A 23,026-nucleotide genomic window follows, 5' to 3' on the forward strand; every position below is an offset into this window, starting at 1 on the left:
TTTTTCTTGAAAAAAAAAAAAAAAAGTATTTAGAGCTAACTCCAGAACTATATCCTCACAGAAGACATAAATTTTTCTTTTTCACTTTGAATTGTAAATAAAGTAGTTGCCATCAAATGATTATTATGAGATACATCAACCCAATCCTTTTTCACTTAATAACATTTCTTTCAAACTAAGATTGTATTATACCCACCTCATAATACTTACAATATACAAACAAAAGAAAGAGTGAAAGCAGCAATGATGAAAAGAAAGCAGAAATGGCATTTTAAAAAAATCAGTAAACCAATTGATATTAAAAACTTGAAAATGCAAATGGAACATAAGATACTTTGAACGAGAGTAGCTAGGAAAGCACAGATAGTAAGATCTGAGTTCAATAGGTTTTAACATTTAAAAATTAGTGTTTATTGCTTAATAAACATAGTTTTAAAACATGAGCTATGATAATGCATTCTTAACCTTTTTTTTTTTTTTGAGATGAAGTCTCGCTCTGTGCAATGGTGGGATCTCAGCTCACTGCAACTTCTACCTCCTGGGTTCAAGCAATTCTCCTGTCTCAGCCTCCCGAGTAGCTGGGACTATAGGCACACACCACCAGGCCTGGCTAATTTTTGTATTTTCAGTAGAGACGGGGTTTCACCATAATGGTTAGGCTGGTCTCAAAACTCTTGACCTCAGGTGATCCACCTGCCTCGGCCTCCCAAAGTGCTGAGATTACAGGTGTGAGCCACCACGCCCGGCCTCTTAACCCTTTCTAAAAAGTTCATTTAAAAATAAAATGTCAAAGGAAAACTGTGCAAACATGGTTTTCTCCATTTTGTCATCTATAACAGTACATGTCACACACAAAATTTTTTTGTCCATATAGCACTTTAGCAAGATAATAAAGACCAATTTGATTCACATCACTTCCATATAAAAAGCATTACAACGTTAGAGAGTCACTGGAGGCATTTTTCATGACCAAGGATGTGATGATCAAATGACAGGATACTTTGAAAAGTCTTTTTCAAATGTTTTGTAAATACTCAAAAAATTAAGCTCAGTAAATTAACATATGCAATGGAACCACCCCATAGTACTACATTAATTATATATATGTATTTCATGAACACTAGGGTTGCTTTTTTCTACTCTCATATTCTTTAAGTAGATAGTATTCTCCCCACTTCCTTTGTTAGTCCTTTCTGTTGTCTCCCAGAGCAAAAAGTTCTCTAAATAGGAAGACAACCTGAAAGCACAGGCTTGGGAGAGGATGTGGGAAAGACGCTGCAGCTTTCTCTGGTCCTTGCTCTCTGGATCTAACTGGGAAGAGCTGAGTGTTCTAGGTGCTGGCATATAATGACACTAACCACTGGTGTTACAGACTAGGACATCAAGTCATTCTGTTCACTCTCTTTGGTTATCCCTCTTTCTTACAGCTGTCTAAGCCTCCTGATTGTGTGTCAGCTCTGTCCTAACTGAGAGACTGCTGAAGGGGGAGCACCCACTCTACCCCCACACAAGGTAGCAAGGGAGCAGCAGTGCCAGTGAGAGATCTGCAGAGTTCTAAAACCCCATACAGCCATGTATGGACCCTTCCATTCCCAATGCAGTGTCAATGAGGAAACCAAACACAAAAAACAGACTATAAGGAAGCTGCTCTGGTGAGGATGGCAGGCTCCCAGCTTCCCATGCTCCCTAGCATAATCAGTGTTCCTAACAACTTTATGCTTTGGGGAACACTTTGAAAACCTCTAGGGGAAAGTTAATCTCCGGAATAGAATATGGTTTATAATTTAGCAACCATGCTATACAAAGAAAGTATTTACATTTTAAGAAACAACGGCCAGGCACGGTGGCTCACACCTGTAATCCCAGCACTTTGGGAGGCCCAGGTGGGCGGATCACGAGGTCAGGAGATCAAGACCATCCTGGCTAACACGGTGAAACCCCGTCTGTACTAAAAATACAAAAAATTAGCCAGGCATGGTAGCGGGTGCCTGTAGTACCAGCTACTCGGGAGGCTGAGGCAGGAGAATGGTGTGAACCCGGGAGGCGGAGCTTGCAGTGAGCCGAGATCGCACCACTGCACTCCAGCCTGGGCAACAGAGCGAGACTCTGTCTAAAAAAAAAAAAAAAGAAACAACAGACAAAAATTAATAAAAGTTTAAAACTACTTTAATGAAAATTACGATAAAATAGAAATAAAAATATTAAACTTCAGAATAATCACAGATAACATTATTCCAGAAAGGAGTTTCCCTGTTTTTATTGCTTGACCAATTAAGATATGGAATTCCATCTGAAAAGTTTTTTAAAACTTACCTGGTTATAGTCCTTTTGTCTCAAGTATGTGACTGCTTTGTTTATTTCCAGATCATTGGCTAGCTCTACATATTGAGAAGCTTTCACCACTTCCACGCACCTATAAGGGAAAGCATAAAAAAGTTTACTTGATTTCGTTTTAGTATATTGATACTGTTGGTTTTCTTAAATGTGGCTTTTCAAAGATTTTTTAAAGGGTCCCTAGTACTCTGTAAAGGTAAGCACTTGATTTGCTCCAACACAGGTTTTAAGTTACTGAAGTCTTCAGTTCTAAATTACTTTTCTTATCCAATTTATCATTAGTCTATTTTAATTTCTAATCAATTTAAGTAAAAATTGGATTGATATCTACATTCTCATTTTTGAATTAACTATTGTAACAATTTCAATTTGTAACAGATGAGTTTCCATATATTTTTCCATCTTAAATGCTCTCATGGTGAGAAAAATTCTACAGAACTTATAGAATATATTTAATTTGACAGAATGCTGTCTTTTTGCTGTGTCCTCACATAATAGTAGGGGCTAGCTAGCTCTCCAGAGTCTCCTTTCATAAGGGCACTAATCCCATTCAAAAAGTATCCTACCAGCTGGGTGCGGTGGCTCATGCCTGTAATCCCAGCACTTTGGGAGGCTGAGGCAGGCGGATCACGAGGTCAGGAGATTGAGACCATCCTGGCTAACATGGTGAAACCCCATCTCTATTAAAATACAAAAAACTAGCCAGGAATGGTCGCGTGCACCTGTAGTCCCAGCTACTCAGGAGGCTGAGGCAGGGGAATTGCTTGAATCCGGGAGGTGGAGGTTGCAGTGAGCCGAGATCGCGCCACTGCAGCCTGGCAACAGAGTAAGACTCCGTCTCAAAAAATAAAAATAAAAATAAAGCGTCCTACCTTCATGTCCTAATCACCTAGAAAGGGACGACCTCCTAATACTATCACCTTGGGGGTTAGGATTTCAACATATGAATGTTGGGGGAACACAAATATTCAGATCATAGCACTCCAGATATCAAGTGTTACTATATATAGAAATGTAAGCAATGTGGTTTGACTGCAAGAGTAGAGAAATGGACCAAAGGGATTGAATAAAGAGTCTACAAACAGACTAATGTATAGTCACTTGGTATATGTCAAAGGTGACATTACAGTGCAGTGGAAAAAGTAAACTATTTTCCATAAATGATGCTGGGTTAACTGGATAGCCCTATTACAAAAAAGAAAAGAGAGAGAAAAGAAAAAAAAACTTGACCTTACTTCATACTACACACAAAAATCAATTCCATATAGATCCTATATCTAAATGTGAAAAGTAAAACCTCTAGCATATAGGAAAATATTTTCATGAAGTTGGGGTATGCAAAAATTGCCTTAAAAAAACACAAAAAGAACTAACCAAAGAAATACAAACAAGGGCAAAGGTCTTGAATGGGCACTTCTCAAAAAATAATATTCATATGGCAAATAAACACATAAAATCAGCTGTCAGTGAAAGGCAAATTAAAACTACAATGAGATGCCACCAGTATGGCTGGCTAAAATGAAAAAAAAACAAAATACACCAAGTATTTGTAAACTATTCGAATTTTGATGCACTCTTGGTGGGGGTGTAAACAAGGATAGGAACTTTGGAAAACTGTTTAGCAGTATCAAAGCTGAACATACACACACCCTAGGACCAAGCCATTTCACTCATAGGTATATATCTAACAGAAATGAAGGCACCACCCACCAAGAGACATGCACAATTGTACCATAATATTGATAGGAGCATTTACAACAGGTACAAACTGCAAATCACAATGCCCAGTCACATTGAAATGGATACATTTTTACATATTAATACCATGAACTACTAGATAGCAATGAAAATGAACAAACCACAGCTACATGCGAGGACATGGACAACACAAACACAGAGTAAAAGAAGTCATATGCAGAAGAATATGTACAGTATGATCCATTTATATAATGCTTTTAAAACCTGGCAAAACTAAATTATGGATGCCTGCTTAGGTGGTTAAAGTATGAAGAAAAGCAAGGAAGTGATTATCATCAAAGTCACTCTTCAGGGACATCAGTCACTCCTCCGAGTTGGATAGCCAGTGATTAGGATTGGCATTTTGCAAGTTGCTAACAATGTTCTATTCTTTAAATTGTACTTATCAGGGTATGTAATGGTTAAACATTTGTTTGTTTTGTGATGTATCACTGAGCTGAGTTACCATTTTGGATAATTTTTTGTATGTTTATATTTAACAAACATAAACAATCCAGAAAAAAGGTTAAAAATAATTTAATCGTATACAAATAAGTTAACAGAAACACAGTAAGAATGCCAGAAGAATTCATAGTAAAAATCGCAAGTAATTGCAGAACTAAGTTTTCTCTTGTGTTTTTTCAGTAAAACTGTGGGATTATGTGTAATTTCCATTACACATGACAGTTACCTGGACAGCATTAAAAAAATGTAGATGCTCTATCCCATTTAAGACCAACCGAATATCCGTTTTTAGTGAGTTCTTCAGTCAGTGGCATTCAAGAACTATTTGCATAGTACAGAGCAATGGTTCTGTATGTGGGATTTATATCACAGAACCCCCTAGGAGGCTTTATAAATACTGATCCCTCTGTCCCAACACCCAGAAATTCTGATTCAACTAGTCTACGGTGCAGCCTGTGTGTTAGGACTATTTAAAATTCCCTGATTTTAATATGCAGTCATAACACCGGTAAAGAGTTACAGTATAGTAGGTATCAGAATCACTTGGGGAGGCTTGACACAAATGCAGATACTCACTCCAGACCTCAGAACCCTGACTCAGATCTACAGAGAAAGATGTAGGGAGCCAGATTATCTGCACTTTTAACAAGTAACCAGGGCAATTCCAATGAACAACAATCATATGCTACGTAAGAAAGTTTTGATCCAGCCGGGGGCAGTGGCTCATGCCTGGAATCCCAGCACTTTGGGAGGCTGAGGCGGGCGGATCATGAGGTCAGGAGATCGAGACCATCCTGGCTAACATGGTGAAACCTCGTCTCTACTAAAAATACAAAAAATTAGCTGGGCGTGGTGGCGGGCGCCTGTAGTCCCAGCTACTCGGGAGGCTGAGCCGGGAGAATGGCGTGAACCCAAGAGGCAGAGGTTGCAGTGAGTGGAGACTGTGCCACTGCACTCCAGCCTGGGCGACAGAACAAGACTCCATCTCTAAAAAAAAAAAAAATGCTTTGGTCCAGGACCAACCACATAGACAACAGTGGTCCCATAAGATAATGGTGCTGAAAAATTCCTATTGCCAAATGACATCCTAGGTGCTGTAACACAGCATCACAACATTTGTGGTGATGTTGGTGTAAACAAACCTACCGCACTGTGTCAGTCTTATGAAAGCACAGCACATACAACTATGTACAGTACATAATACTTGATAATAAACGATTATGTTACTGGTTTATGTATTTACTGTACAGTAAGGCATCGCTTGATGATGGGGATATGTTCTGAGAACTGTGTCATCAGGCAATTTCGTCATTGTGGAAATATCATAGGGTGTACTTACACAAACCTATATGGCATGGCCTACAACACACTGAGGCTATACAGTATAGCCTACTGCTCCTAGGCTACAACCCTCCACAGCATGTTACCATATTGAATACTATAAGCAAATATAACACAATGGTAAGTATTTGTATATCTAAATCTATCTGAACATAGAAAAGGTACAATTAAAATATGGTATAAAAGATTTTTAAAATGTCATGCTTGTATAGGGTACTTACCATGAACGGAGCTTCCAGGAATGGAAGTTGCTTTGGATGAGTCACAAAATAAACTCTGAGTGAATGTGAAGGCCTAGGCTATTACTGCACACTTTTCTACAACTGGCAGCACAGGTTTGTTTAGATCAGCATCACCACAAACAAGTGAATAATGCATTGTGCTACAACTTCGAGGCAGCTACGATGTCACTAGGTGATAGGAATTTTTCACCTTCCTATGTTACCAGACCACTGTTATATGTGTGGTCCATTATTGACTGAAATGTGGTATATAACTACTTTATTTACAAAATAACATGAGTAATAAAAAAAATATCTTATTAGGAACTTTAAAATAGCTTATATTAATCTTAACATATATTATCTGCTTAAATATGAATCAACATTTATATTCATTTTTCTAATGACAATTTAAATTTAAAAGTATAAATTATGAAAACAACCATATCCATGCAGTATTACAGACTTTCTCTCTTACCAATCATAACCTGCAGCAAAAGATGTTTCAATTACAGGAGCAATGAGTTTTGCAGATGTCATAATGTATTTTTCTGCCATGGCTTTCCTATATCAAATAAACCAAAAAGTTGTATTTAGAGATACAGTATAAAATAGTTTAGATTTCCTAAAATTTAAGTGTAAACATTATCAAAACTAACATACCACAAAAGCCTACTAAACAATGGACAGCTACCATAGAAATCTATTTATGACTCAGGTTTAAAACCATGACTAGGAAACATGATTAGCAAGCCATGATTGCCTGCTGGGTCAACGGTGTTCATTTCTTTTCTTTTTCTACTATATGATGTCATCTGACAAACTGAAAAGATACTGGAGAAACACAAGGCCTTGCAGTGGAACTTACATAGCCTACACTGCAGACAGGAAAGTAAAGAGTGAAATTACCACTGAAGAAATTGTGTGTGGTAAAGAGTAAAACTGAATTACTACTTGTTGCTTTTGTACGTATATATGTGTATCTGTATCTATGTGTGTATATGTGTATGTACATGTACATATATAAAATGTGTATCGTCAAGGTTACTGGAAAATCCCCAAGTGCTTTTCAAAGTGGATGTAACAATTTATAGTGGTGGGTAAAAGTTCTCTTAGTCATTTCTTCTCGAATTTATATGTAAGTAGTGGTTTTTAAAATGGACTCAAAATGTAATATACTATTTTGTAACTTGTTCCTTATACAATGCTGTATTAATACAGAAATAATCTTTCCAGGCGTGGCACAGTGGCTCATGCTTGTAATCCCAGCACTTTGGGATGCCAAGGCAGGTGGATCACAAGGTCATGATATCGAGACCATCCTGGCTAGCATGGTGAAATCCCATCTCTACCAACAATACAAAAAATTAGCCAGGCGTGTTGGCAGGCGCCTGTAGTCCCAGCTACTCCGGAGGCTGAGGCAGGAGAATGGCGTGAACCCGGGATGCGGAGCTTGCAGTGAGCCAAGATTGGGCCACTGCACGCCAGCCTGGGTGACAGAGCGAGACTCTATCTCAAAACAAACAAACAAACAAACAAAATAATCTTTCCAAGTCATTAAACATTCATCTTGTTATTCTTTCTTTTGAACTTTGAGACAACTGTAGATTCACATGCATTTGTAAAAAATAATGGAGATTCCATGTACCCTTTACCCAGTTTCCTCCAACAGTAACATCTTTCAAATATCACAACAAGATTACTGTTGATACAGTCAAGACACAGAATATTTCCACTATATTTCCATTCCTTGTTTCCCTCCAACTCCCACCCCTTCTTCATCTCCTAACAACCACTAATCTGATCTCCAGTTCTACAATTTTATGATTTTGAGTGTTATATATAAAGAATAAGATTATATATAATCTTCTGGAATTGGCTATTTTCGCACAGTATACTTCCCTTCAAATCTATCCATATTGTTGCATGTATCAATAGTTCATTCCTTTTTGTTGCTGAGTAATATCCATGTTAAATGTCAACTGTTACAGAAAAAGCATTTGACAAAATTCAACACTCACTCATCTTAAAAACATAAGAAATAAGAGAGAGCTTTCTCAATATTACTGAATCTTGATTTTTCCTTAGTTTGTTAGGAATTACGTTGGTGAATTACGTTGATTTAAAAATAATGAAGCAAACTTGCAGCCTTGGAATTAATCCTACTTGGTCATGGCGTGTAATTTTAAAAACATATTTCTGAATTTTTAAAAAACAGCTTTATAGGGATATAACTCATATACCATACAGCTCACCCAATATAAAGTCTACAATGCAATGGTTTAGGTATAGTCACAGATTTGTGCAACAAGCACCACAATCGCTTTTGAAACATTTTCATCATCCCAAAAAGAAACACAGTGTCCATTAGCAGAGACTTCCCTGTGCCTATCCAGCCCCTGGCAACCACTAATCTACTTTCTGTCTTTATAGATTTGCCTAATTTGTACCTTTCATATAAACAGAATCACAAAACATGTGGTCTTTTTGTGACTGGCTTCTTTCATGTATCATGTTTTCAAGGTTCATCTGTACTGTATCGGTTGGTGCAAAGTAATTGCATTCAATGGGAAAAAACGCAATTACTTTTGCACCCACCTAATAGCATGTATCAGTACTTCATTCCTTTCTACGGCTGAATAACATTCCATATTATGGACAGATCATGTATTATTTACACATTCATTAATTGTTGCACATTTGGATTATTTCTAATCTTTGATATTATGAATAATATCACTATGAAAATCTGTATACAAGTTGTCATGTGGACATATACTCTAATTACTTTCGGGTAAATATCTAGAAGTAAAATTGCTGGGTTATATGGTAAGTCTATGCTTAACCTTTTGGGGCACTTCTAGGCTGTTTTACAAAGCACCATTTTATACTCCCACCATCAGCATTTAAGAGTTCCAATTTCTCCACACTCTTGCCAATACTTGTTACTTTCTTTTTTATTACAGCATACTAGTAGGTGTGAAGTAGTATCTCACTGCGTTTTCAGCTGCATTTCCCTACCAATTACTGGAGTTCAGCATCTTTTCACGTGTGTATTGGACATCTGTGTATCTCCAGCAGAGGAAGGAGACACTCCACCTTGCCACTGCCAGGTGAAGGTGGAAATCCAGCCCCTGACACATGGCCTCCGTTGACACCCAGAATAGGCAAGGGGTCCTTGTATCTGTTGGGCAGGGTGGGAGTTCTTGCTTCCCAAATAGTCCATCCTACTAATATCATGATGGGAGGGCTTTGCTACAACTGGGTGACAGTTAAAGCCCTGACACTCCACTAAGCCTCCTCTGACACAACCCAAGGAGAAAGGATTCGGGGGTGCGTCAGTACTGCTGGGTAGGGATGGAATTCCAGGCTCCCCATATGTCATCCACTGACATCAGAGGAATGGAACAGCCTTTAGGGGTTAAAGTCTTAGCTCCCCACTTCGCCTTTTCTGACACCACCCCAGTTGTACTTTTAATTCCACCCCCCAATCTCCAGGGAAGGGAGAAAGGCTGCAGACTGAGTTCAATCACCAATGGCCAATGATGAAAACCAGTCATGCCTACCTACATCATGAAACCTCCATAAAAACCCTAAATGACACAGTTCAGAGTTTCCAGGTTGATGAACACATGGAGGTGCTGGAAGGCTGGTGCACCCAGAGAGTGCATAGAAGCTCTGCACTACTTCCGCCACATTCTGCCCTATACACCTCTTCCATTTGATTGTCTCTGAGTTGTATCCTTTGTAATAAAGTGGTAAGTATAAATAAAGTATTTTCCTGAGTTTCATGAGCTCTTCTAGAAAACTACTGACCCTGAGGAGCGGGTAGTGGGAGCCCTCCATTCATAGCAGGTCAGTCAGGAGTTCAGGAGGCCCAGGCTTACAACTGGCATCTATAGTTAGGAACAGGGAGCAGTATTGTGGGACTAAGCCCTTGGTGTCCAAGGAATTGGATAATTGGTTGTTGGTGTGAGAAAAACCACACATTTGGTGTCAGAAGTGTTATAAGTAGAAACAGGTTGTAGTACCATATTAGAGGAAGGAAGAAACAAAATAAATAGAATTTTGTCTATGAGAGCTAATACTTAATTGTGTGGCAGGATAAAAAAAATAAAGACGTCATTTCATTTTTGAAATAAAGGTAAGATAAACAAATCTCCAATAATGTACCAAATGCAGAGGGAAACAACTGACAGAATAACTGAGATTTAGTAATTGAGATTAGCACGAGCACTGATTATTCTGAATGAGAAAAGAGAACCAGTAAGTACAAAAATGAAATAATAGCACTATTCAAGAAATATATTGAATATAACAAGTTCTGTAAGAAATAGTATGCACATTCAACCCTTTTATAAAAATTAAAACTAAATTATTTTAAGTTTCAAATATTAAGTATCTTAATACTAAACATTAATTAAATAATGTAACTAATAACTACATTATTAAGTTTAAAATACTACCTTTCACGTTCCATTTGCCTGAGGTGATCATTTTTTATAGCTTCAGTTACTAAGTTAGTATGAGGATCATCCTGATAAAATAAAATGAAAGAAAAAAAGAGTAATTCAGAAGTAAACAGCAAGAACTTAATTTTTGTTTTGTTTTGTTTTGAGATACAGCCTCACTCTATTGCCCAGGCTGGAGTGCAGTGGCATGATCATGGCTCAATGCAGTCTTCACCTCCCTGGGCTCAGGTGATCCTCCCACCTCAGCCTCCCAAGTAGCTGGGACTACAGGGGCATGCCATGATGCCTGGCTAACTTTTGCACTTTTTGTAGAGATGGGGTTTCACCATTTTGCCCAGGCTGGTCTTCAATTCCTGGGCTCAAGCGATCTGCTCACCTCAGCCTTTCAAAGGATTGGGATTACAGGCATAAGCCACCATGTCCAGCCAAGAACTTGAATTTCCAATAAGCCTCCCCACTAATTAGTTTTAAAAAATAGAGAGTAAATTAATCCTTCTATTTTCCCTTATGTAAATTAGAACTTTCTTTATTCATATTTCTGATTACCAATCACATTCCCCATTGAACTCATCTAGAGTCTAAGAAGCTGATAAAAGGATCAGGATGGAAAGATTAGGACCAAGTACACAGAAGCTGTGGTTGTTAGTACAAATATGTAATACTTTAATTCTAAACCCAAATATAAATGCTTCAATCATCAATTGCTTAGTATGATCCATATCTCTACTCCCCATTAAAAACACAGATGATTTCTACAACATACATTTTTTCTCAATATGAAAACAATATATAACAATTAACATTTGCCCAGCACCTAACTGTCTTCCACGTGCTCCATGGTTTGTTTGGTTAGTTTTGTTTTGAGACAGTCTTGCTCTGTTGCCCAGACTGGAACACTGTGGCACAATCATGGGTCACTGCAGCCTCAACTTGAGCCTAGCTCAAGCCATCTTCCCACTCAGCTTCTCGAGTAGGTGGGACTATAGACATGCGCCACCATGCCTGGCTAGTGTTTTATTTTTTTATTTGTTATTTTACTTTTGAGACAAGGTCTCATTCTGTCATCCAGGCTGGAGGACAGTGTTGTGATCACAACCCTTGACCTCCCTGGGCTTAGATGATCCTCCCACCTCAGCCTCCAGAGTAGCTGGGACTACAGGTGCACACCACCATGGCTGGCTAATTTTTTATTTTTTTGAGACAAGGTCTTACTCTGTCACCCAAGCTAGTGTGCAGGGGTGTGATCACGGCTCACTGCAGCCTTGACCTCCTCAGGCTCAGGTGATCCTCCCACCTCAACCTCCCAAGTAGCTGGGACTACAGGAGTGCAACATCAAGCTCGGCTAATTTTCATATTTTTTTGTAGAGTTTCGACATGTTGCACAGGCTGGTCTTGAACTCCCAGGCCCAAGCAATCCTCCCACCTCGGCCTCCTAAAGTGCTGGGATTACAGGTATGCGCCACTGTGCCCAGCCGCCAGCTACTATTTTAAGCATTTCACATGCATTACTCATTTAATCCTCACCTATAATCCTCACCCTAACCCTATAAGATAGGTTATAATAGTTAGTCCCATTACATATATAAAAGAACTGAGGCACAGGAAGAGTAAGAGCTGAGTAGTAGAGCCAAGGCATCTGGCTTCAGAGCCTATACTCTTTAGCCACTTGCTACACTACCCTTATAATCTTTTTTTTTTTTTTTTTGAGATGGAGTTTTGCTCTTGTCACCCAGGCTGGAGTGAATGGTGCAATCTTGGCTCCTGCAACCTCCACCTCCCAGGCTCAAGTGATTCTCCTGCCTCAGCCTCCCAAGTAACTGGGATTACAGGCACCCACTACCATGCCCACCAGCTAATATAATCTATTAAGAAAATCTATTAAAAGTTCAACTCTGTGAAATTGAAAATATATCATTTTTATCTAAAACTAGAGGCAATTTCATGTGGTTTTACTTAATATAAACTAATATATAGTATGCCAGTATTTTATTTGTAAAAATCTGGAAAACATTTTAAAACCTTTTACAATCTTATAGCTCAGAAGCTACTGTTTCTATACTGGTCTGGATGCTTCTAGTTGATGGTCATGTATAGGTGTGCATGTCTGTATGTTCCCACTTAACACTATACAGTATTTCCCTAGGTGTTTGAAAATAGTTGTGCATGTCTGTATGTTCCCACTTAACACTATACGGTATTCCCCTAGGTGTTTGAAAATAGTTGTGCATGTCTGTATGTTCCCACTTAACACTACACAGTATTCCCCTAGGTGTTTGAAAATAGGTGTGCGTGTCTGTATGTTCCCACTTAACACTATACAATATTTCCCTAGGTGTTTGAAAATAGGTGTGCGTGTCTATATGTTCCCACTTAACACTATACAATATTTCCCTAGGTGTTTGAAAATAGGTGTGCATGTCTGTATGTTCCCACTTAACACTATACAATATTTCCCTAGGTGTTTGAAAATACGACTTTTGGTAGTTGCATTATGTTCCACTCTATGACTAAGGATAAGGAATTTATTTCACTTTTTTTTTTTTTCAAGACAGAGTCTTGCTTTGTCACCCAGGCTGGAGTGCAGTGGCACAATCTCGGCTCACTGCAACCTCCACCTCCCAAGTTCAAGCAATTCTCCTGCCTCAGCCTCCCAAGTAGCTGAGATTACAGACTCCCGCCACCACATCCAGCTAATTTTTGTATTTTCAGTAGAGACAGGGTTTCGCCATGTTGGTCAGGCTGGTCTCGAACTACTGACCTCACAATCTGTCCGCCACAGCCTCCCAAAGTGCTGGGATTACAGGCATGAACCACCACGCCCGGCCTTCACTCTTGATATATTTAGTACACGGTTGAGGTTCCCTCTGCTCCACAATGGCTCTTAATAGATGAAATAAGGATTTGGAGGTTTCTTGGTCAAGATACTACTCTTGGCCGGGCTCACACCTGTAATCCCAGCACTTTGGGAAGTGAAGGCAGGTGGATCACATGAAGCCAGGAGTTCGAGACCAGCCTGGACAACATGGCAAAACCCCTTCTCTACTAAAAATAAAAAACTTAGCCAGGCATGGTGGCACATGCCTATAATCCCAGCTACTCAGGAGGCCGAGGCATGAGAATTGCCGGAGCCTGGGAGGCAGAGATTGCAGTGAACTGAGATGACACCACTGCACTCCAGCTTAATGAATGACATGGAATCTTCTTTTTTAATGATTTTTTTAACTAAAATTGTGCAGTCTGTTTTAACCATAATCTCTACCCCATTTCAATAGAGTCTCATTCTCAACCCAATTTAAATAACAAATGAAATACATCAATAATAAAACACATTGGTACAGGCCTGGGAGAAACCCAAGAAGTCATCTATTCTGGCTTTCTCATTCTGAAAACAGAAAAGCACAGATAACTGGAAAGTGGCTACAGAAATGTCTTTTTCCTACTCACACTTGGTGAAATATATTTATCTTCATCAATTTCTAATGGAACAGCAATCAACTTTTGGAATGCTTTCTTCATTTTTTCTCGGTCTCCAACCGCAAAATAACAGATAGTGAGGTTGTAGCCTGCCTTCAGATTTGGTGCCATGCTCATTATGTGCTCATATGAATTAATAGCATCCGAATACTGACCAGCCTGAATAAATGTAACTCCGATGTTCTGCATTATTTTAATCCTAAAAGAAAAATACATGGATTTGCTTTAAAATTCTTAACTCTTTAGTGTGGCGTTCAAGCCATTCCACAGAGTTAACTCTTTAGTGTGGCATTCAAGCCGTTCCACAGAAGAAAAATACATGGATTCACTTTACAATTCTTAACTCTTTAGTGTGGCATTCAAGCTGTTCCACAGAGTTAACTCTTTAGTGTGACGCTCAAGCCGTTCCACAGAAGAAAAATACATGGATTCGCTTTACAATTCTTAACTCTTTAGTGTGGCATTCAAGCCGTTCCACAGAGTTAACTCTTTAGTGTGGCATTCAAGCCGTTCCACAGAAGAAAAATACATGGATTCGCTTTACAATTCTTAACTCTTTAGTGTGGCATTCAAGCCGTTCCACAGAGTTAACTCTTTAGTGTGACGCTCAAGCCGTTCTACAAAGAGTTTTCTTTTTTCCTCTCCCACTTTACTTCTTTTTTGTTTTGTTAAAGCGTTACTGATAAAAGCTTTATAAACATACCATAAAATTCACTCATTTTAAGTATATGATTCAATAATTATTGCTGTATTTATATAGTTGTGGAACTATAACCACATCCCTATTTTAATTTGTTTCCATTACCCTAAAAATAAAACCTGTGCTCATTAACAGTCATTCCCCATTCTCATCCCCAGCCCTAGGTAACCATTAGTCTTTTTTTTTTTTTTTTAAAACAGGGTCTCCCTGTGTCACTCAGGCTGGAATGCAGTGGCATGATCTCTGCTCACTGAAACCTCCGAATCCTGGGTTCAAGCAATTCTCCCGCCTCAGCCTCCTGAGTAGCTGGGATTACAGGCACCCGCCACCACATTCTGCTAATTTTTGTATTTTTAGTAGAGACAGGGTTTCATCATATTGGTCAGGCTGGTCTGGAACTCCCTACCTCAGGTGATTCGCCCAACTCGGCTTCCCAAAGTGCTGGGATTATAGGCATGAGGCACCGTGCCCGGCCTATTAGTCTATTTTCTGTCTCTCTGTCTCTTCTAGACATTGTATATAAATGGAGTCATACAATTTGTGATATTTTGTCTTGCTTCTTTTACTTGGCATAATTTTTTGAGATTCTTCCATTTTGTAGCATGTATCAATACTTGATTCCCTTTTTTGTCAAACAGCATTTCATCGTATGAATACATACCGTATTTTATTTATACATTACCTACTCGGTAGACATTTGTCTTGTTTCTACTTTTTGGCTATTATGAATAATTTTGTTATGAATGTTTGTGTAAAAGCCTTTGTGACAATCTATATTTTCATTTCTCTTGGGTATATACCTAAAAGCAGAATTGTGGGTCACATGGTAAATCTGTTTTCAACTTTTTTAGCTAACTGCCTATTTTCCGAAGTAGCTGTACCATTTGACATCTCCAATGAATTAGGTTTCTAATTTCTCTAAATATTCACCAAAACTTGTTATTGTTTCTTTGATTGGAGCCATTCTAACGGATGTGATCCCACCTTATTTCTAAACACTCTTCAATATAATCCCTCTATTTCAACTCAATTAGTTTATTCATAATTCTCTGATCAGATCATAAAGACTATTACTTCCTGGCCTTTTTTTCAGATGTCATCCCTTCTCTCCTCCTAAATAGTCAATACCAAGTATGCCTCCTTCATAAAGCCTTTCTTGACCATTCTTGTTCTCAATAATGATTTCTTCCACCGAATTATTATAGCACCCATTGTCTTGATTATTGATTATGAAGCACTTAATATATGTTACTCGATACTATTTTTTTTTCTAAAACGCTGGCTTAAAAGTACTGAAAGGGCATGGTGTTCTGTAAGTTAGATAATATTTGCTAATGATAATGAGATATTATGTAAAATTCAAAAACAAATGATCGTAAAATGTGGTATTGCAAATAAATTAACCTTCAGAGAGAAACTGTACCGTGCCTAGGGGAAATTATGATCAGTAAATATCCTGGAAACTTCCTATGTCCCCACAGTTATCTCTAGACCATAAGAGAACTTGCTGTTTCTCCTCCTGAATATTGTAAGAATAGAAAATATCCCAGCTTCCCCCTCTTCTAAGACTGAGAAGTACTCCTTTTCTCTCACTATTTCATTCTCAAGCTACAGCAAGAACGTAAGGGGGGCTTAATTTCTAGCCTTGTATTGATATGTTTGATACGTTCTGGAGGACTGCTATTATGATTTTGTGTCCGTATTAAGTTATATCAGGGTAGTAACGGCCTTCAGGGTTAACCCCTTTATTGGTCACTTAGCTTAGTTTTATTTCATATGATCACATTTAACTTGCCATTATAAAAATGTGTACAAGTAGTAAGAAGGGAATAGATCAAAATACTACACATATAAATCTCACGTACAAACACTTCAAAATGTTCAACCCACTGAAAACAGGTCAGAAGAGTTATCTTGTTTTAGAAAAACACTTACATTTTACAATTATTATCTATTGTTATAAACTTACCTCATTTGCTTATTGACACTTGGAACTTGGTCTAACGCCATTCGGTAGAATTTAATGGCTTTGGAATAATTTCTTTGCTTTAAATAGATATTTCCCATATTCATTTTCAATATTCCTAATTTAAAAAAATTTAATGAATGTATAATATTCTCATTTTTCCACTCTTTCTGATATTTTAGATGACTTTTAATTCATATTCTCTGAAGCATTTCTCAGTTATGAAGTCTTAGACATTATCTAAAATTCTAACTTTAAAACAGTTATACCTTTCAAACTTATATCCTGTGAAGAAATGAAACTTAAGACAGATAGATTCCTGAAACTATGGCTAGAAAACAACTGATTTACATTATTGTGCTTTACATTATTGTGTACTCTTCTAAGAAAATATGGAACTTAAAGACATTTAAAAGTTAGACTCAAGAATGCCACATACATTTTAATAATATTAAAGGAAATGACATTCTGATAAACATTAATACTGGTACCAAAAAATTACACAATATAAATGCTAAATATAAACTATAATCTCTTGGGGATAAATTTATATAAGGAAAAGCACATTCTATGAGGATGCCATGGCTCATTCTACTTGTGATAACAGGATACATTTGTTTGTTTAATATTAGGCAGTATACCTCATGCTAACTATATTTCTTCATCTGTAAGGATTTTTATACAAATAGCGTGTTTAAGCAGGATACCCCTATCATAAATACTGATTTGCTGAGAGCATAGATCATTTCATTTTAAGGAAGCATATAATGAGGAGACATAAATTAATGCTATGAAATAATTACATCTACTGGAAAAACTGATTATGTACACCTACCTGCATTGCTAAACATCTTATTTTTCACTATAACTTGATATGTGTTAAGTGCTTCGGCATACATTTCATTAACTGAATACTGACTGGCCAAATTGAAAAGAACCTAAGGAAGAAAATGTTATAGAAAAGACACATAAGGACCACTTTAGGCCCCTTTCACCTGTAATCTTTCTAGAGATTAAAATTGTACAACAAAGTTAGCTACTTATATCAAGATACTCAGCCAATTATGAAATTAAGTAAACAAAAGAATTATCTTGCATTACAAATGAACACTAAGGAAGAGCTGTCCTCTAAATTTCACCTTAATTTTCTATGTATTCTATTTAATTTAGTAGTATTTGCCATCTATTAATCTCTGGAAGACCTATAAAAATAAATATGTATCATTAATGCTGCTGGTGATCAAAGAAATAAGCAAGATCGTGAACTAAATTAAATTCTCTTTGTAAATATAAATTAAACATGTGGAAATATCTTAAACCTTAAAGTCTATCAGAAGAATTTGTATAGTAAGCTCTATATACTAAGTTATAATTTAAGTAATTAACTTACAGTAAATTATGTTCCTAAAGGTAAAAAATGATCATCATCAATTATCTCTGAAAGATTTCCTGGAATCTTAGAATATCAGCTATAAACAATAAGCATCTAACATTTCAAAATTTCAAACACCCTTTTTTTCTATGTGTTTAGTATATGAAAACTTTACCCACTGAAAATACGCCCTTTCAAACAGAAGTGCAAACATTAAGGAGGTGTCTTTTCAGAATTAAATAAATGTTGATAGAAATTAGAGGCATTAGATTTTTTTTTCCCCACTACCCTCATAGAACATTATCTTATATGCCTAGTTTGAAGTTCTTGAAAATCACTGATCGAAAAGTCTACATTACAATCTCATCAAAATAACCACCTTGATAGAGCATAAAAATTAGTGCTCTTCAAACAGAGCCACTGGATGGTAGGTTTACAGGTACTTACTAAGTTATCAAAATATATACATATTTTTTAATAAGCAGAGACAAGGTCTCACTCTGTTGCCCAAGCTGGTCGCAAACTTCTGAGCTCAAGTAATTCTCCCACCTTCACCTCCCAAAGTGTTAGGATTACAGGCATGAGCCACTGCACCCAGCCCAAAATAACTAGTTAAATAAATAAAAGAGCTCTTTGCACACAACAAAGAGTGTTTCATGAAGCAAAGATTATTATTAATCTAATTCTGAGCACCTGAAGACCAGTAAGATTTTAAAAATAAAAGAAAAAAGACTCTGGAACCCATTAACTGTAGTCAAAATTTTATTTAAAAATTGTGCTATATTTCAATACTTACTGAGTAAGTTAAATCCAAATTGATATTTTCTGGAGTTGTAACTTGTTCTCGCTGTCTCACCAGGACTCTCTCTTTTCTTCCCGCATCTTTTGCCTTTTCTAAGGCCTGAAATCAGATTTACACCTTGTAACTTCCTTTGAGTGTTCATCAACTTTTATGCATTTGAGAAATATCGGCCGGGCGCGGTGGCTCAAGCCTGTAATCCCAGTACTTTGGGAGGCCGAGACGGGCGGATCACGAGGTCAGGAGATCGAGATCATCTTGGCTAACACGGTGAAACCCCGTCTCTACTAAAAAAAATACAAAAAACTAGCCGGGCGAGGTGGCGGGCGCCTGTAGTCCCAGCTACTCGGGAGGCTGAGGCAGGAGAATGGCGTGAACCCGGGAGGCGGAGCTTGCAGTGAGCAGAGTTCCGGCCACTGCACTCCAGCCTGGGCGACAGAGCGAGACTCCGTCTCAAAAAAAAAAAAAAAAAAAAAAAAAAAAAAAAAAAGAAATATCTACATGAAGGTTGGATGAATTCATTTTCTATCCTCAGATTCCTCAGGACACCCCTCTGTGCTCTTACCAGAAACTTCCCTTGGAAAGGGACTTTTTTTTTTTTTTAGAATGACAAAAAAAAAAAAAGCACCAGTTCTATGAGTAATAAAAGTAGCTTTTTAAAGTGAACATTTCTTTCTAATGGTATTCATTAATCCAATAACTCATGGAAATTATATGATATGACAAAGTAATATGAACAAAGCAAATTAAAAGATTGATATTTAAAAAGCAAAGTTGGATTCCCAAAAAGCAAACTATAATTTTTTAGTTTACTTAGGAAAAAATACTCGATAGTAGTGAGGCTTCAAGAAGAAAACAGCCCTTGGCACCGTGTGTGGCTTCCGGGAGCTGCACCTTTCAGCAGCGTACCGCCGTCCAACCCAACAGTCCACCTGGCTGCCAGGTTAAGCGCACCAACACATTAGAACTTTTTCCCTACTGAAAAGATCAATGTCCAAAATTACAAAATCAGCCAATTATTTTGACGTTCAAATTTATGAAACCGAATTACAATTGCTCGTTCTCAAAATAATTGCTTCTTATCCTAAGACTAGTCAATGGCAAACAAAAATATATGTCTGTACATATGGTGTATATATAAAAGCAGACATACATCTATAAATGCTTCATTATCTTGAATCTTGTTTATGAACTTACCAATTTTAAGTCTCCACAACTACTGGCAATACAGCTTTCTTCTACCAACTCATTTACTTCCTTCTCTAATTGCTTTATTTTTTCTTCTGGGCTATTAAAGACAAAAGCAGGTACAATTTAAATCATTCAACCTCTAACAACCTATACTAAAATTTATTTTATTTTATTTTACAGACAAGGTCTCACTTGGTTGCCCAGGCTGGAGTGCAGTGGCACAATCATAGCTCACTGCAGCCTGCAGTCTTGACTCCTGGGCTCAGGTGATCTCCTCCCACCTCAGCCTCTCAAGTAGCTAGGACTACAGGCGCATGCCACCATACATGAATAATTTTGTTTTTGTTTTTTGTAGAGACAGAGTCTCCTCATCTTGTCCAGGGAGGCTGGTCTTAAACTCCAGGCCTCAAGCAATCCTCCCGCCTCAGCCTCCCAAAGTGCTGGGATTACAGGTTTGAGCCACGACACCCAGCCTAATTTACTTTCAACACTGAATGATGTGCATTTAAACTTTAAGAATAGGTTATATATAAGACAAATGTATACATGGTATTAAAGGCAAATGTTGCACTGTTTTTAACAACTACACCATGTAATTATTCGTAACAGTAAAATAATAACAACAGTCAAGATAGGTAACATGGCCAGGCATGGTGGCTCCTGCCTGTAATCCCAGCACTTTGGGAGGCTGAGGCGGGTGGATCACTTGAGGTCAGGAGTTTGAGACCAGCCTGGCCAACATGGTGAAACCCTGTCTCTACTAAAAAATACAAAAATTAGCCGGGTGTTGTGGCAGGCACCTATAATCCCAGCTACTTGGGAGGCTGAGGTAGGAGAATATCGCTTGAACCTGGGAGGCAGAGGTTGCAGTGAGTGATATTGCACCACGGCACTCCATACTCCAGCCAGGGTGACACAGCAAGAATCTGTCTCAAAAAATAAATAAATAAATAAAAATAAAAAGACAGGCTCTTGCTATGTTGCCCAGGCTGGAATGCAGTGGCTATTTACAGGCACAATCATAATGTGCTACGGCTTGAACTCTTGGGCTTAAGCGATCTTTCTGCCTCAGCCTCCTGAGTAGTTGACACTATAGGCGTGCACCACCAATAGAGAAAGTTTCTAATGAGGTGAAGAAGCGTAAAAATCCTGGCTCTATTAATAGCAAATCAAGTATTTCCAAATCGGTTACCTTTCAAAATAACATTAATGTTGTTTTGCTACCACTTTCTTTTGGCAAAATATGACAATACTCTGAATACACATCAATGCCTAAGTAAAATTTTACTACGGCTATATCAGAAGAGACAGTAGTTCTCTTAATTCTCTACAAACGGACTTTATAAACGTATACAGGAATAAACTGAACAGCATAACTTTCTCTATAAAATTATATTCTTTGGGTAAACCTGGGACTAAGACTACCAAGTTTATTAGTTTAGAAAGATCTGTTCTAACTGAGCAATATGCATAATAGATGGTAGTCTTATGAAGGTTACAGGAAGTATAGAATTCTATTTTCTAGTTGTCTGAAACACTTTAATGTATGTCTTAAATGTTGCTGACAGATTTTACTATTAAATTCAAAATATCAACATAAAATTTGGCCGGGCGCGGTGGCTCAAGCCTGCAATCCCAGCACTTTGGGAGGCCGAGACGGGCGGATCACGAGGTCAGGAGATCGAGACCATCCTGGCTAACACGGTGAAACCCCGTCTCTACTAAAAAATACAAAAAACTAGCCGGGCGAGGTGGGGCGCCTGTAGTCCCAGCTACTCGGGAGGCTGAGGCAGGAGAATGGCGTAAACCTGGGAGGCGGAGCTTGCAGTGAGCTGAGATTCGGCCACTGCACTCCAGCCCGGGCGACAGAGCAAGACTCCGTCTCAAAAAAAAAAAAAAAAAAAAAAAAAAAAACAAAAAAAAAACAAATAAAACCATAAAATTTGAAAGCTAAAAATCTGTAAGAGAACTTTATGAAGACACTGAAAGTAACTTACCCGGTCCCTATCAAATGCAAAAACTTGCAATCTATATTGAGGCACTGCTGGCTACCTACCCACACAGAGCCTACCAGCCGCCCCTCTTCTTTGCATGCAGAATCTGAGCAAGTCAAGAGAATCGCATTCTCTCTGTCCAGTGTTTGGTTCAGCCGTGAGCATGTGATGCATTCCACACTGAGAAATGAAGGCATATCTGCTTCAGGTAGAGGGCTGCTGGAAAGATCTTCTTGGCTTTTTAAGAGACCTAAGACTAGGAACGTTCTGCCTCTAGACTCCATCAGTTACACGGAGATTTTGAACTCTCAACACTCTCCTGGCAGCACAATGATCAGCAGGCGCTTGGGGAAAGCTAAGGGAACAACGAGAAGCTGGGCCAGGGGTGATGTTACTGAGCAGTTAAATTAACCACCCCAGAACTCCCTACTATGTGAGATCATAAATTTTCTTGTTAATTATGTATACGACTTTTTTTGTAATCTTTCTTTGAGACAGGGTCTTGCTCTGTTGCCCAGGCTGGGCTGCAGCGGTATGATCACAGCTCACCGCAGTCACCACCTCCTGGGCTCAAGCCATCCTTCCACCTCAGCCTTCTGAGCAGCTGGAACTACAGGTGTATGCCACCATACCCAGCTAATTTTTAAATTTTTTGTACAGACGGGGTCTCACTATATTGCCCAGGCTAGTCTTGAACTTCTGGTCTCAAGTGATCCTCTCACCTTGGCCTCCCAAAAGACTAAGATTATAGGCATGAGCCACCATGCCCCCCCCCTTTTTTTTCTTTTTCTTTTTTTTAATTGAGATGGAGTCTTGCTGTGTCACCCAGGCTGGAGTGCAGGGGCGCAATCTCGGCTCACTGCAAGCTCCGCCTCCCGGGTTCACACCATTCTCCTGCCTCAGCCTCCTGAGTAGCTGGGACTACAGGCATTTGCCACCGCACCCGGCTAATTTTTTGT

The 23,026-nt window shown here is 38.4% G+C and overlaps 2 protein-coding genes across 6 annotated transcripts in view; both read right to left on the reverse strand.

Moving 5' to 3' along the window:
- The window catches only part of SAP18 (Sin3A associated protein 18), a 556,924-nt gene that overhangs the window by 471,517 nt on the left and 62,381 nt on the right, over positions 1-23,026 (reverse strand). The gene's annotated exons all lie outside the window — the stretch shown is intronic.
- Positions 1-23,026, reverse strand: part of IFT88 (intraflagellar transport 88) — a 125,259-nt gene that overhangs the window by 72,304 nt on the left and 29,929 nt on the right. For 3 of the 5 annotated variants that reach the window (XM_050766735.1, XM_050766733.1, XM_050766734.1), the window contains 8 exons: positions 20,080-20,170; positions 18,880-18,984; positions 17,547-17,649; positions 16,715-16,829; positions 14,016-14,244; positions 10,565-10,635; positions 6,577-6,663; positions 2,314-2,413 (listed from right to left, as the gene is read on the reverse strand). In XM_050766735.1, coding sequence (XP_050622692.1) covers positions 2,314-2,413; positions 6,577-6,663; positions 10,565-10,635; positions 14,016-14,244; positions 16,715-16,829; positions 17,547-17,649; positions 18,880-18,984; positions 20,080-20,170 — 901 coding nt within the window. The remainder of the gene's footprint in view (positions 1-2,313; positions 2,414-6,576; positions 6,664-10,564; positions 10,636-14,015; positions 14,245-16,714; positions 16,830-17,546; positions 17,650-18,879; positions 18,985-20,079; positions 20,171-23,026) is intronic. The other 2 variants (XM_050766736.1, XM_050766737.1) reach the window with 2 other exon arrangements.

The sequence above is a fragment of the Macaca thibetana genome, chromosome 17 (genome assembly GCF_024542745.1).
Source record: "Macaca thibetana thibetana isolate TM-01 chromosome 17, ASM2454274v1, whole genome shotgun sequence".
In the NCBI taxonomy this organism is placed as follows: Eukaryota; Metazoa; Chordata; class Mammalia; order Primates; family Cercopithecidae; genus Macaca; species Macaca thibetana.